The 12,155-nt window shown below is 36.7% G+C and overlaps 2 protein-coding genes across 4 annotated transcripts in view; both read right to left on the bottom strand.

The window, feature by feature from the left end:
- The window catches only part of LOC114273411 (uncharacterized), a 177,192-nt gene that overhangs the window by 120,582 nt on the left and 44,455 nt on the right, over window positions 1-12,155 (bottom strand). For all 3 annotated transcript variants that reach the window (XR_014351313.1, XM_082906905.1, XM_082906906.1), the window contains exons 3-4: window positions 3,255-3,329; window positions 2,515-2,673 (exon numbers count right to left, since the gene is read on the bottom strand). Coding sequence is in view for 2 of the 3 variants with exons in the window: in XM_082906905.1 (XP_082763031.1) it covers window positions 2,515-2,673; window positions 3,255-3,329 (234 nt within the window). In the remaining variant the exon portion in view is untranslated. The remainder of the gene's footprint in view (window positions 1-2,514; window positions 2,674-3,254; window positions 3,330-12,155) is intronic.
- On the bottom strand, window positions 4,773-6,020 carry LOC114288061 (uncharacterized). The gene is made up of 2 exons (XM_082906829.1): window positions 5,102-6,020; window positions 4,773-4,981 (listed from the first exon to the last, which is right to left on the bottom strand). Exons 1-2 carry the CDS (start codon window positions 5,790-5,792, stop codon window positions 4,773-4,775), a joined length of 900 nt encoding a protein of 299 aa, XP_082762955.1. The 5' UTR covers window positions 5,793-6,020.

Genomic DNA, 12,155 nt, shown 5'->3' with positions numbered 1-12,155 from the left:
CAGTATTCTGTGCCATAAGTTGATTCCTTGTCTTCTGTTGCATTAAGACTTTCTAGACATATCTTCGTTTGAGTCTTATACAGTGTTGAAGGCATCTCTCATTTGGCGATTATCAAAGCTCCTTTTGTCAGCTTCCAACAGCCATTTGCGAAAGTACTTCCATAGCCCTATCAGTCCAGGGTGCTTCTGGAGATAAGATTGAGGCGTAAATTTAGAACAAGCCTCACATCTTTGAGAACCAGCTGGTGCCCGACATTAGTCTGAATACTAATGTCTCCAATACCCACAATCTTCGAATAGCTAGAATTCCTCATTCAAACAGTGCCAAAATCTCCAGCGTTGTACTAGCTAAAAATTTCTCTATGGGAAGTGGCGTGATAGGATGCAGCTGTGTCTATCACCCATTCTGTGTAGATGTGGTCAGCAACGTGAAGGCAATCCACCTCTTCACCAACTGCAAGAAGTATTTTACCAGTTATTGTGGCTGTCGTGTTCTCATCTTCCTTTGATTTACTGCTTTGGCCTTTATCTTTCCGGCTTGGGCAGTTCCTCTTTATGTGACCCTCCTGGCCACAGTGAAAACAAGTGAAGCTAAAGTTACCTCAACCTTTGTTGTCTCTGGATTTACTCATGTTGCTTCAACTGCCTCTACTCTTACTTCTTCCTCTGTCTCTGCCTCTATCTTTTGTGACAAGAGCATGGGACTGATTACCTTTCATGTCTTTCTTCTTTGTCTCTTTATTGTACATGGCATCTGTGACCATGCTCATGGTCAGCTTCTCTTCTGGTGCAGAGTTGCAAAGAGAAGCCACCAACATCTCCCAACTGTCCAGTAAAGAACTGAGTAGTAGTACAGCTTGCATTTTATCGTCCACGGGTATCTTGACAATTGCAAGTTGATTCACCAGATTTTTGAATTCACTGGTGTGCTCAGTGACAGACACACCATTCTTCAACATCAGATTTATAAGCCTTCTCATCACCAAGGCTTTGTTCTGAGCAGTCTTTGACTGGTACATGTTGTCTGACATTGTACAAAGATCATAGGCATCTGTCTCCTGGGCAACATGATGGAACACACTATGGTCTATCCATTGTCTGATATAACCGATAGTCTTGCAGTTCATCTTTATCCAGTCATCATCCTTCAATACTTCTGGTTTAACCCCTTTTAGAAAAATAGGATCAAACAGGTCCTTATAATACAAGATGTCTTCCATCCGTGACTTTCAGATTGCATAATTGGAAGGATTCAACTTGATCATCAATCTTGAAGTTGATCCATCGTCTTCTTTCTTTTTACAAAAACTTCAATTCAAAAATCTGACCGTACAGATGTGTCCAGAATACTCCAAATTGTTGGAAAACACTATTGGATCGTCAAAAACGGACTCAGAATAGCTCAGATCAAGCAAAAACAAGTTGAACGGTTCAGATTGTTGAAATCTGGTGCGCTGAGAAGCACCAGATAATTTATCCAGTTCGGCTGACGTCAACGGCTCGATCAACGCGGCTTGGTCAGCAACACGACTCTGGCAAGGCTTCGGCTCTGCAACTCGGCTTCGGCGCGGTCGACGAAGTTGACGTGGTAAACACGTGTCGCTGACATGACAGACACGTGTTATTGACATGTCAGTGATGCGGCACGGACGTGGCGCTGCGTCACTCGTCTTCTTCCTTCCGCCGCGCGTCAGGCGTGTGCCTGAGACTGGGCTAACGTGCCGGCAAGGTCAACAGCGCATGAAGCGTATGTATGAGACTAGGCTTCACGCGATTTCTTCAGAGGGGGCGTGAGGGCGCGTAGTTACTCCTCTTAGGCTCTACTTTACAGTTCTGGACTCCTCTCATCGAGAGCTTTTTCCTAGTATGCTCAAAAGTGAATTTCGAGCAACTTGATTTCTAACAGTTTCGAAAAACAGACCCTGTTTTTTCGAAAAATCGACCGACGAGACTCGCTACCACTTGTTAGGATTAAGGTACTCCGGAAATCAATCACACACACAGATATGTACGTGGTTCGGCAATTGCCTACGTTCACGGAGAGAGATATCCACTATTGAATTATCCCAGAAAGAGATTACAAAACTCACACCTCATAACTCTTTGTAGAACTCTTTCACTCACAGATTACACTATCTACTCTCTGTATTTTGAACTCTACACTCTTCACCTTATTCAGCCCCTCATTCTCACTTCATTTATACACAAATGAGGGAGAGCATAATTGGTCACCACCTACCACTTCCACTAGTGAGTGGGCTTATTACACTAATGAGTGGGTTGGTGAAGTGAGAGAGTCACCATTACCTAACCTCTTCCACTATCCATAGTGGGCATGGAGCTAACAGCAAGTACCTCGTTCTTGTTTTGTTCTTTTGTCTGCTTTCCGAGGAAACTTGGCTATGTGGCACAAAATTTTAGCGATATCGCCACATCAATGACATGATTATTGTAGTGCAAAAATAAAATAGAGATCTAGACAGAAGGGAAAGGAACAACTGGGACAAAGATTACCTTTATAGTTTGTTTCGGGTTTGCATCCATTCAAATAATTATGTGATAGAAGTTCCGAGAGAAGCATATTCATGATCTCAATAGAATTCCTGTGCTTTTCTTTCATCTCTAGAATCACCGCTATCGGTTCAAGGAAACACTTCACTGTCTTCCAAACACCTAACCATATAAGAGTAATAAATAATTTAATTCCGTGCTAATCCTTTATTTTCTTTACTCATTGTAATCCTATATTCTCATATATGACTCTTATGACATACGATATTCCAATTGATATATAAAAATTAAAATATCACAATAATAAGAATGATTTTGTCTGATGTTGTAATCCTTTGTACCCTTTAATTTAGTCAATAAATAATGTATTTTCGTTAAAAAAAAATTCACAAATGAAAAGATCCATTTAATTCTTATAGAAAAAAAATCTTCAAAATCATTGAAAAAAGGACAAATTAAAAAATATATACTGCTTTTTGGGATATGTAGAGTAGTGAAAGTGGACCAAGAATTTGGGACAAATGGAATAATAAAAGAAAGAAATGATTGCATGGGTTCAAATCAAGCGATTGAAAGAAGTTTTAATCTTCAATGGGCGAAAATTTGTAATCTTAAGGAAAATATTGGGATCGTCTACAAGATTTGTTCTTAGCATACATACGTGACTTTTTTAAATCTGGAATGAAATAAATAATTGTGCTTATTCCTCTGTTTCAATGGTAACAAAATTCAAATATACTTACCTTCTGGATCAGTGGTTTTGGACTTGTAATAACGCACACGATCTTTTGTCCACTTCAAAATCTTTTCTGGTAAACCTTGTAAAAAAAAAAAAAAATTAAAATTAAAATTAAAAATTAATTAATTAATTAAATTTATTACTCTGCTCCTATCCAATGATAGCAATATTATAAGCATCTAATACCCTTCCCCAATAATAATCTCCTCAAATTTTGATAGTTTAATTTTGCTAATTTATATAGTATTTCCCAATAGCGAATTACTATGATAAAGGGAACAATTATTTAGTATTTCATTAATCAATTGATTGATTAGGGTTTGAGTTTTGGGTTGGCAGGGATGCTTACAGCGATAAATGGTATCTTGCAGCCAAGTTCGGGGACAACTACTTTTTGTTGGAAATGGTTATAAATTCTGGGTAAAATCAGAATTTTATCTCAAGTTTGGTCTATTTTTTAGGTGGGCCTCGAGTGTCGTTTTACTCGGGTCAAAGTGGTAACGCGTTCTATGCCGCGTTGTGATTCACGTGGTATATTTGGTTGCTCAAAACCATTACCGAGTGAATGGGAAATTGAAGCCAAAGTGTGCTCCATGGAAATGGAGTTTTGGTGGAAATTCCTTAAGGTTGTAAATTGGCTTGTCCCACATTGATTTGATGGGAAGTTTTGAAAGGGTTTATAAGGCTTGGGTTAGATACTTGAGGTGTGCCCCAAGGGGTACCCAAGTGTTTTAGAGGGAGAGGTTATGGGCAAAATGGGCTAGACCCATTGGACCCAAAAATCACCACACGCGCGCGCCGCTATCGCCGTCCGTCCGGTCGCGCGGGTGTGTGGTTGGGTTGGGCTTCTAATCTTTTTGGGCCAAAAATATTTGAATTTAATTTTATTTTTTATTAAAATAAAATCCAGCTAGTTTGGATTTATTGTTCATCCAAACAGGGCCCTTCCCGTTTTCAAACAGAATTAAACTGTTTTGGATTTATTGCTCATCCAAACAGAGCCCTTCCCGTTTCTATCTGTTTGAATAAACAGATTCAAATCTGTTTAAATTTGAATCCAACAGGTTTCATACCTATTCAATTCAAAACCAAAAGCCACCTTTACATCTATAAATAGACTATCCTCCCATTTGATTTTTTACTCCAATTTTTCGTACTCCATCCTCTGCAAATAATATTCTTCATCTTGCTGCATTTTATTTCCGAAAGAAAGAGTGTAAACACTTAGTGTGTTCGTAAGGCAAATAATTTGTAGTGCTGCTATTTTTTGTGGTAAGATCATTTCATCCTGGGAGATAGACGTCCAAATTCTGAAAGCACCGTGGAGAGGACGAATCTGTCTTAAGGACAAAGTGTCAAACACTGGACTTGATCAAATAATTATTCAAATAAATTAATCAAGTAAGTTGTTTAATTTATTATTATTTTTATTTATTTAAATCAGATTTTAATTTTGTTTTTGTAACAAAATAAAATCTGTTATTTATTTATTTATTTATTATTTCGAGTTTGATTTTTGTAATCAAACAAATTCTCTCCTTTTCTTTATTTTTTTAAATTCTAATTGTTGTTGTGTACACAATAGAATTAAATCTTTTAAATACAGTGAAAATTGCCCAACACTTTTGAATGCAGTGGCCTTCGTGGCTAAAAGATGGAGACGTGAATATCCTTTCTGATCAGGATGGTGTACAAACTCTGGAAACCGATGAACTATTTCAAGTGCCAAATCTGCCAAACATGAATTAACATATCTATATAACTAAAAATTAAATTAAATTAAATTATTTCACAGCGTCTCTCACAAAAAATATCAAAGTTTGAAATATGTACACGTATATGATTAATTACCAAAGTACTCTTCATTGATGGCACAGTGAAGAACAGTGCTGTCATCGTTGCTCCTTTTGCCATATTCGTAGATTTTGGTGAGGCCGGAATCGGGATCATTATTGCAGCAGATCTCGCAGAGATTAATGAAGGAATCTTTAGAATAACCATAGAGAGCTGCCAAGAAGAGAGGAGTCTCGCCTTCTTTGTTGCGAAGACCGATACCATCAGGTCGATTAATAGCCATTTCCACGCATATTTCTTGCTGGCCCTCCATTGTAGCTGCCAGATGGAGAGGAGTGTTCATTCTGTCATCAGTTAAATCCTTCAGGTTAACAAACTTCAACCCCTCAACCAGCTTCATCACAATCTTTTTCTTCTTTTCGAAACTCGCAGCCTTCTCTTTTTTGCTTTGGAAAGTCGCTGCGCTGTCTTTTATGTTTAGGAAAGTCACAGCAGCGTTGCCTTTCTTTTCGTCCTTGAGAGTCATACGTAAAACCTTGTGTAAAGCTGTACCCCCTGAACGAGTGATCTTCATACGTAGCAAATCTTCTCTTTCTTGATGATCACACGACTCGTATATTTCCAGAGCCCTATCCCAATCTTTTTTTTCGATACTAGAACTAAACTCCCCCGCATTAACTGCAATTAATTTTGTCAGTTTGTCTATGTCAATATTCTCTGTATCTTTAAATTGAGCAGCCATTGCCATTATTATTAGTTCTTTCTTACTTGCAACACTCTCCTGCTCTTTCCAACTATTAAGGATCAACGAACATACGTACCTACCATATCATTTAGGTATATATATATAACAAAAGAAAGCATGCCGAGAATTTCCTATGTCATTGGCATTGGATGTCTTTTCGGTCAAGCATAAACTAGTGGGAGCACAATGCAAGAGCATCAATTCTATAAATGGGAACTGTACGACGAATCTAACATGCCAGTGGAAGTGCATCTATATGAGTCCGGATTCTCGGCCGCCCTTCTCGGCGGCCGTCCCAGCAGCCCCCCAAAACGACGTCGTTTTGGGGTTTTTTTTGATTTTTTTTTTTTTCTTTCTTCTTCCTCGTTCGTTCGAATGAACCAGAGGGGAGGGGAGGGGAAGAAGAGAGAGAGGGGGAGGGGAGGGGAGCCGCCGGTGGGCCGGACTGGAGGGGGCCATAATCACTGGGGGAGGAGGAGGAGGAGGCGGAGGCGGGCCGGAGGAGGAGGCGAGGCGACGATCGGACGGTTGGACGACCTACGACGGCGGAGGCGAGGCGAGGCGACGATCGGACGACCTGCGACGGCGACCCTCCCCTCCCCTTCCTCTCTCTCTTCTTCCCCTCCCCTCCCCTCTGCTCTGGTTCTGCGAAGAAGGAAGAAGAAAGAGAGAAAGCCAGAACGAAGAAGAAGAAAAGAAAAAAAAAAATTCAAAAAACCCCCAAAACGACGTCGTTTTGGGGGGCTGCCGGGTAGGGCGGCCGAGGATCCGGATTCCATCTATATATACTATTATGAAAAATGATATACAATGTTTTAAAAATCAGACCGGTGAACGAATCGGAAAAAGGATCGGGTGGACGGGTCACCGGTTCAACCGTCGGGTTGAACCGGAATTAAACCGTGACGTAATAAATATATTAAAATTATATTTAAATAAAAATATAAGTAATAAAATTATAAATTAAAAATATTAAAAATATTAAATATTTGTCTTAATATTTTGTTTACTGAAAAATATAATAATATATTTTGAAATATTATTAATTTCAATTTTGGAAGATGAAATCAAATATTTAATATTCCCTCTATATATATGTGCCTTTAATTGAGACGTGTTCAATTGAACTAGTAGTATATCTAAACTAAATCTGAAATTTGGAAGGATTTGTGCCAACCTCGACTTGAATCCAACCTCTAATCCAAAAATATAGAATAAAAAATACGAGAACTCAGTACATTTTTTATATTTTTATGTATTTATTAATTTTTTGAAATATTTTTTCACAAATTTTTTACTTTTTAGATACATCTAAATAAGGTGCATTTAAAAAGTAAAAAAAAATGTTTAAAATTTTAAAAATATTTACTAAAAACAAAAAATACAAAAACCAAAACACTCAGTTTTCAAAAAATTTAATTCAAAAAACTTAAACCAAACACACTTAATTGTTATTGCTAGAATTGTTATTGCTAGAATTTGGCAATGAATAGTATTATTTTGCCAAATTATAGCAATAATGCTCCAATAGTCACATGTTATTTTAGCAAATTTCAACCAACTTTCCCTTTAAGTTTGTAGGTGTTGTTTGGATATAGATTTTTTAGTTTTTTTTTTTGTTTTTTTTTTTTTGTCTTTTGTGACCTTTTTTCAACTGTTTGTAAAAAAAATTATATATTTACATTATACACAACTAGAAAAATTAAAAAAATTAAAAATTTTCTAAAAAAAAATTAAATATAATTCACTTGTAAATTTAAATATAAAATACTCAAAATAACATTGAAAGTTAAATGACATTGCAAAATTAAAAAATACATTCTTCCGTAATTATTCATCAAGAGGCAGAAGAAAATAGTAATTTGGGTTGCTGACATGTGCCGACCACTTAGCAAAAATCTTATTTTTGCGCATTATGTAATATGCTTTCGTCTGAGGGTCCAAATGAGAAATGTCTATAGTCATTATCAACGTTTTCCCTTTTTTATCTCAAGTTCTCTCATCTCTTGCAAAATGTTCTTCTTTTTTTATCTCTAGTTCTTTCATCTTCTACAATGTTTGAATTCTTTTTTCTTCTCTTTCAACTCTTTTTATTTCCTTCTCAGCAAGGTGTTGATTAAATATCTCCAACAAATTGTAATATTTGTTGACTTCAGCTTGAACAGCTTCACTTTTTCGAAGCAATTCTTTTGCAAATTTCCTACCCATAGGCCTTTTACCCATTGTAGAGACACTACCATCACCGATTGGATTATTACCAATAGTTGGATTGTTACTAATACTTGGACTATTGTCGTCTTCAAGATAAATGCAGTTCTCCATAGAGGATTCAGGGCAGAATTAGGGGAAAACGATATATATATCCTTAATTTCACTGTGTTCGTAGGAGTTATATCTTACCACCTAATATTGTTTTGCAAGATTGGCCAATAATGTTCAAAAGCAAAATGTTTGTTTTCATCTTAATGGTATAAAAGTTTTGATTGATGCATCTGTATCAATAAAATATTAAATTAGTTAATTTTTATATGAAACAAAATAAATAAATAAAACTAACATAATAAATGAAGATGAAATTTTACTATAAAAAACTTGAGACATCCTACTTAGGTGTAGATTTTCAACTTACGCTAAACACCTACGAAATTTTTTATAGCATTTCATGATTACACTCCATCGAGATAAGATAGACACTTGTGTTCTTGAGTGATCATTCTGCAGCGAGCAGTAATTTTAAAAAATTCTTCCCCAAAAATGAGCATGAGATTGCGAATTTTCAACAATTGGGTCTTCAGTAATGTGACACCAAGCTCTACAAATTGTCACATCTTGTGAATGATTTTCCTCTCTTTATTTTTGATGAACCTTCCATATTGATTGTGTGAAAAATAAAAAATAAAAATATAATTGAAAATATTTTGCTGTGAACTCAAATTGGTGAAACAAGGTGTGTGTATTTATACAATTACAAAAACATGACCTTTTTTTTCTAGCCATTTGATTTATAGCCGTTGGTGTCTTGTTTGGAAAAATAATTATTTTTTTACTTCCAGATTGAAATAGAGCCGTTGGGCTCATGTTACACATTCCAAGAAACTACCCTCACTGTTGGATCTTTATATAATCCAACAGTTGAGATCAACTTCTAGAATCATCTTCCTTTCTATTTCGTTTTTCACCTTTGAAATCAACACTCTTTCTATCTCTCTCTTTCTCACTATTACCGATCGTCTTCCTTGATTGTCTTCCTTTCTCTCTCTCTCTCTCTTTCTGTATTTCACACCGATCTTCTTCTTCTCTCTCTCCCTCTCTCTGTTTCTCTATTTCTCCCTTTTCTCACCGATCGTCTCTCTCTCTCTGTCTCTCTCACACACACACACACACACACACACACACACACACACACACACACACACACACACACACACATCACTAGTCATCTCCGTCTCACTCTCTCTATATATCTCTATCTCCTTAGCGTAAATCTTTCTCTACCTCACATATCACACAACCTCTTCTCCACCAAAATCGCAGATCACAAAACACAAAGTCCTAGCCCTAACAGATCTAGCCCTCACAAAAGATAGAGAAGATGAAGATGGTCACAAAGAAAATGAAGACAAAGAAGATGATCGCTGAAATATGTTGGAATATGAACAATAAATGGCAAATCCAGGTATTTATTATTTTATGTTTTGTTCATATTTTGAGATTCTGATATTTGAAGTTATGAAATTGCTTGTTAAGATTTATTGAAATTGTTTTGTTGAATCTGAGATTTGTTGAATTTGTTTGAGATTTATTGATTGATTCTGTAAAAAAAAAATTTAAAAAGTTTTTTTTTTAAAAAAAAAAAAAAACTTTGCTGATTTTGGGTAAATTGAATTTTTTTTTGGGTGAATTATGATTAAAAAAATGGTGAAACAAGTTTCTATCAAATTTATTTTGCTGGAAATGAGAGAGTGAGAGAAACGGTTTGTATTGGCTGAATTGTTCCTCGAGACGTACGAAGTACGGGCCCGAGTGGTTGTTTCTCGGGACGTGTGAAACACGGCCCCAAGTGGTTTTGTTCTTAGTTTCTCAGGATGCGTGAAACGTAACCCTGAGTGGTGTTTTCTTTTCTCGTCTCTTGTTTTGGCAAGGTTAGAGTGTGTTTTGTCTCTTGTATGCAAAACCTGTGTTGGTTTTAAGCTTGAAGCTGCTCATTCATATGTTGTTATCTTACTTATTGTATACATTCTTGCTCATCGCGTTTGTTATTGCTAAATGCATCATCTCGCATGATCATGAGTTTTCAACATGGTCGACATCGCGAAGCGTATAAGTCCAACCGTTACACTATTTTGCATGTATATCATTTGCATCGCCCTAGAACTACGATGGTTTGATTCTTTGCAAAGGGATACGTAGGCAACCTATGGCCGCAACCATTTATTTTCTGTCTTGTTTGTTTGTCCAAGTCTTTCGGCCTTGTCAAAATGGGTCGTCTCTAGGCTTTGATATTCACTCACGTCATTTCATGACTTCTGAGTTCTGTCAAAGAGAGGCAACTGTAAATACCCCATTTTTGACCATCCTCAAGACTTGGACGTCATTGGTTGCACACTCGATGATTATGATTGCATATGCTTGTTTTAGTGCCCGAAGACCTCAGCGGAATGCCTTGTCTTTGAGACTTCAAACCCTGTCTATTCTATGCCTTGTTTTGGACTAAACCTTCAAGCCTGCAACCCCTGGTGGTCAGCTGGACACTTTTTGAGGCTGTCGGCCACCCCTTGTGTTTATCAGCCAATGGTGGTGGCCTGCTGGCCATCAACGCTTATTTTCAGATATTTTGGTCATAATTGTCTCTATCTTCATACACGTGTATAAATGGATTTATATCAGCCAAATGCATGTTTGTTTCTATATATAGAGGGTCTCCTCCCCCATTTTTTAGGGTTGGAATTTTTGGAGCAAAAATCTCTCTCTCTCTCTCTCTCTCTCTCTCTCTCTTTCTCTCTACATTTCACTTTCTCTCTTGCAAATTTGTGCACATTAGTCTATACACACCACACTTTTGCCTACACCTCTTTAACCAAAGTTGATCATCTTTGAGCTAAGGTTCCTTAAAGCCTTCTTGGAGCTCTAGAAGGTGGTTTTGGCTTGAATTATTTTCTAAAGTTGATATTTGCTTCAAGAGATATAACACTTACCTTTTTAGCTTGTTTTGTATACTTGTTTTATATCTTTTCCCACTGTTTTTTGGGCTGTTTTGAGCTATAAAAACTCTGTTTTTGTGGGCTGAAATTGGTGGTTATAGGCCATTTAAGGTTAAGGAGTGAATCACCCTTCTTTATTCCTTGTTCATAAGACCTTTCCATCTTTGTTTCCCACATTCAAACTTTCTTTTTTTGGGCTTTTAAACACTAAATTTCAGAGCTATTTCAGTGGCTAAAATCATGTTTTGAAGTCCAAATTTAGAGAGGTTAGCCTCTCCTCCTTGTGTCTTGTTTGCTAGCCTAATTAGCTCTATGTGTTAACTTAGTTTTTTAGCCTTTTGTAGCTTAATTCCAGCTTGTTTTAAGCTCTATTTTAGACTGTTTTAACTCTGTTTTTGGCTGGTTGTTGCATTTGAGTCTTGTTTTGCATGCTTCTAGTGTAAGTGTGCTCACAAGCTTGGTGTTTTAGGCCTTTAGACACCATTTGTTTTAGCTGGTTGCATATTTTTAGTGCTTTTCTTACATATTTTCAGCACTCATTAATCTCTGCAGCCTCCCTCATTTCTTGACTTTTTCATTTGCTTTGAGGGTTGTTTCAACCTTAGGATAGTTTAAGCTTGAGATTAAGGTCCATGCCTAATGGTTTAATCCTCTTTTGAAAGTTCATTATCAACGGCATGACACTTCTCTCTTACCTTAAACTACCCCTTGTTTAACACTTCCGTCTCTTTTAAAGAACTTACTCTCCAATGGACTTAATTGGTTAAAGAATGGTTGGTAATCTAAAATGAGTAAATAAAAATGAAAACTAAAATTGTGCAAGATAAGCATTTGGTTGTTGGTTGTGTTTTGGTGTGTTCAATCGGACGTTGATTGAACACAAGGAAAATTGGGACATTTCATACTTAAAGTGATGAAATATGCCAATTTTCTAAGGTCTTCATTGCCCTTGATCATGCATGATAGGGTGATGGCTTTTGGTCTTGTTTGTGCATTGATTAAATGTACACCTTGGTTCTTTGGCCATCATGCAATGAAATTGCTAGATTGATGGTTTTGGAACCAAGTGTATCACTCATTTGAGCTTGTTTTGATGATAAGGAAGGATACAAAGTACAAACAACTTATGAGAATACCCTATCTTTGCCTTGTTTGCTCTCTGTTG

The sequence above is a fragment of the Camellia sinensis genome, chromosome 14, assembly GCF_055761805.1.
Source record: "Camellia sinensis isolate YWXY chromosome 14, ASM5576180v1, whole genome shotgun sequence".
NCBI lineage: Eukaryota > Viridiplantae > Streptophyta > Magnoliopsida > Ericales > Theaceae > Camellia > Camellia sinensis.
This window is presented reverse-complemented; position numbering and strand designations above follow the sequence as displayed.

Bases quoted from the DNA above. Each gene is read 5' to 3' on its own strand.
- LOC114288061 (XM_082906829.1), bottom strand. From the start codon at position 5,792: ATGGCAATGGCTGCTCAATTTAAAGATACAGAGAATATTGACATAGAC. The intron at 4,982-5,101 runs GTAATTAATCAT...CATGTTTGGCAG, and splicing joins CATCAATGAAGAGTACTTTG to ATTTGGCACTTGAAATAGTT.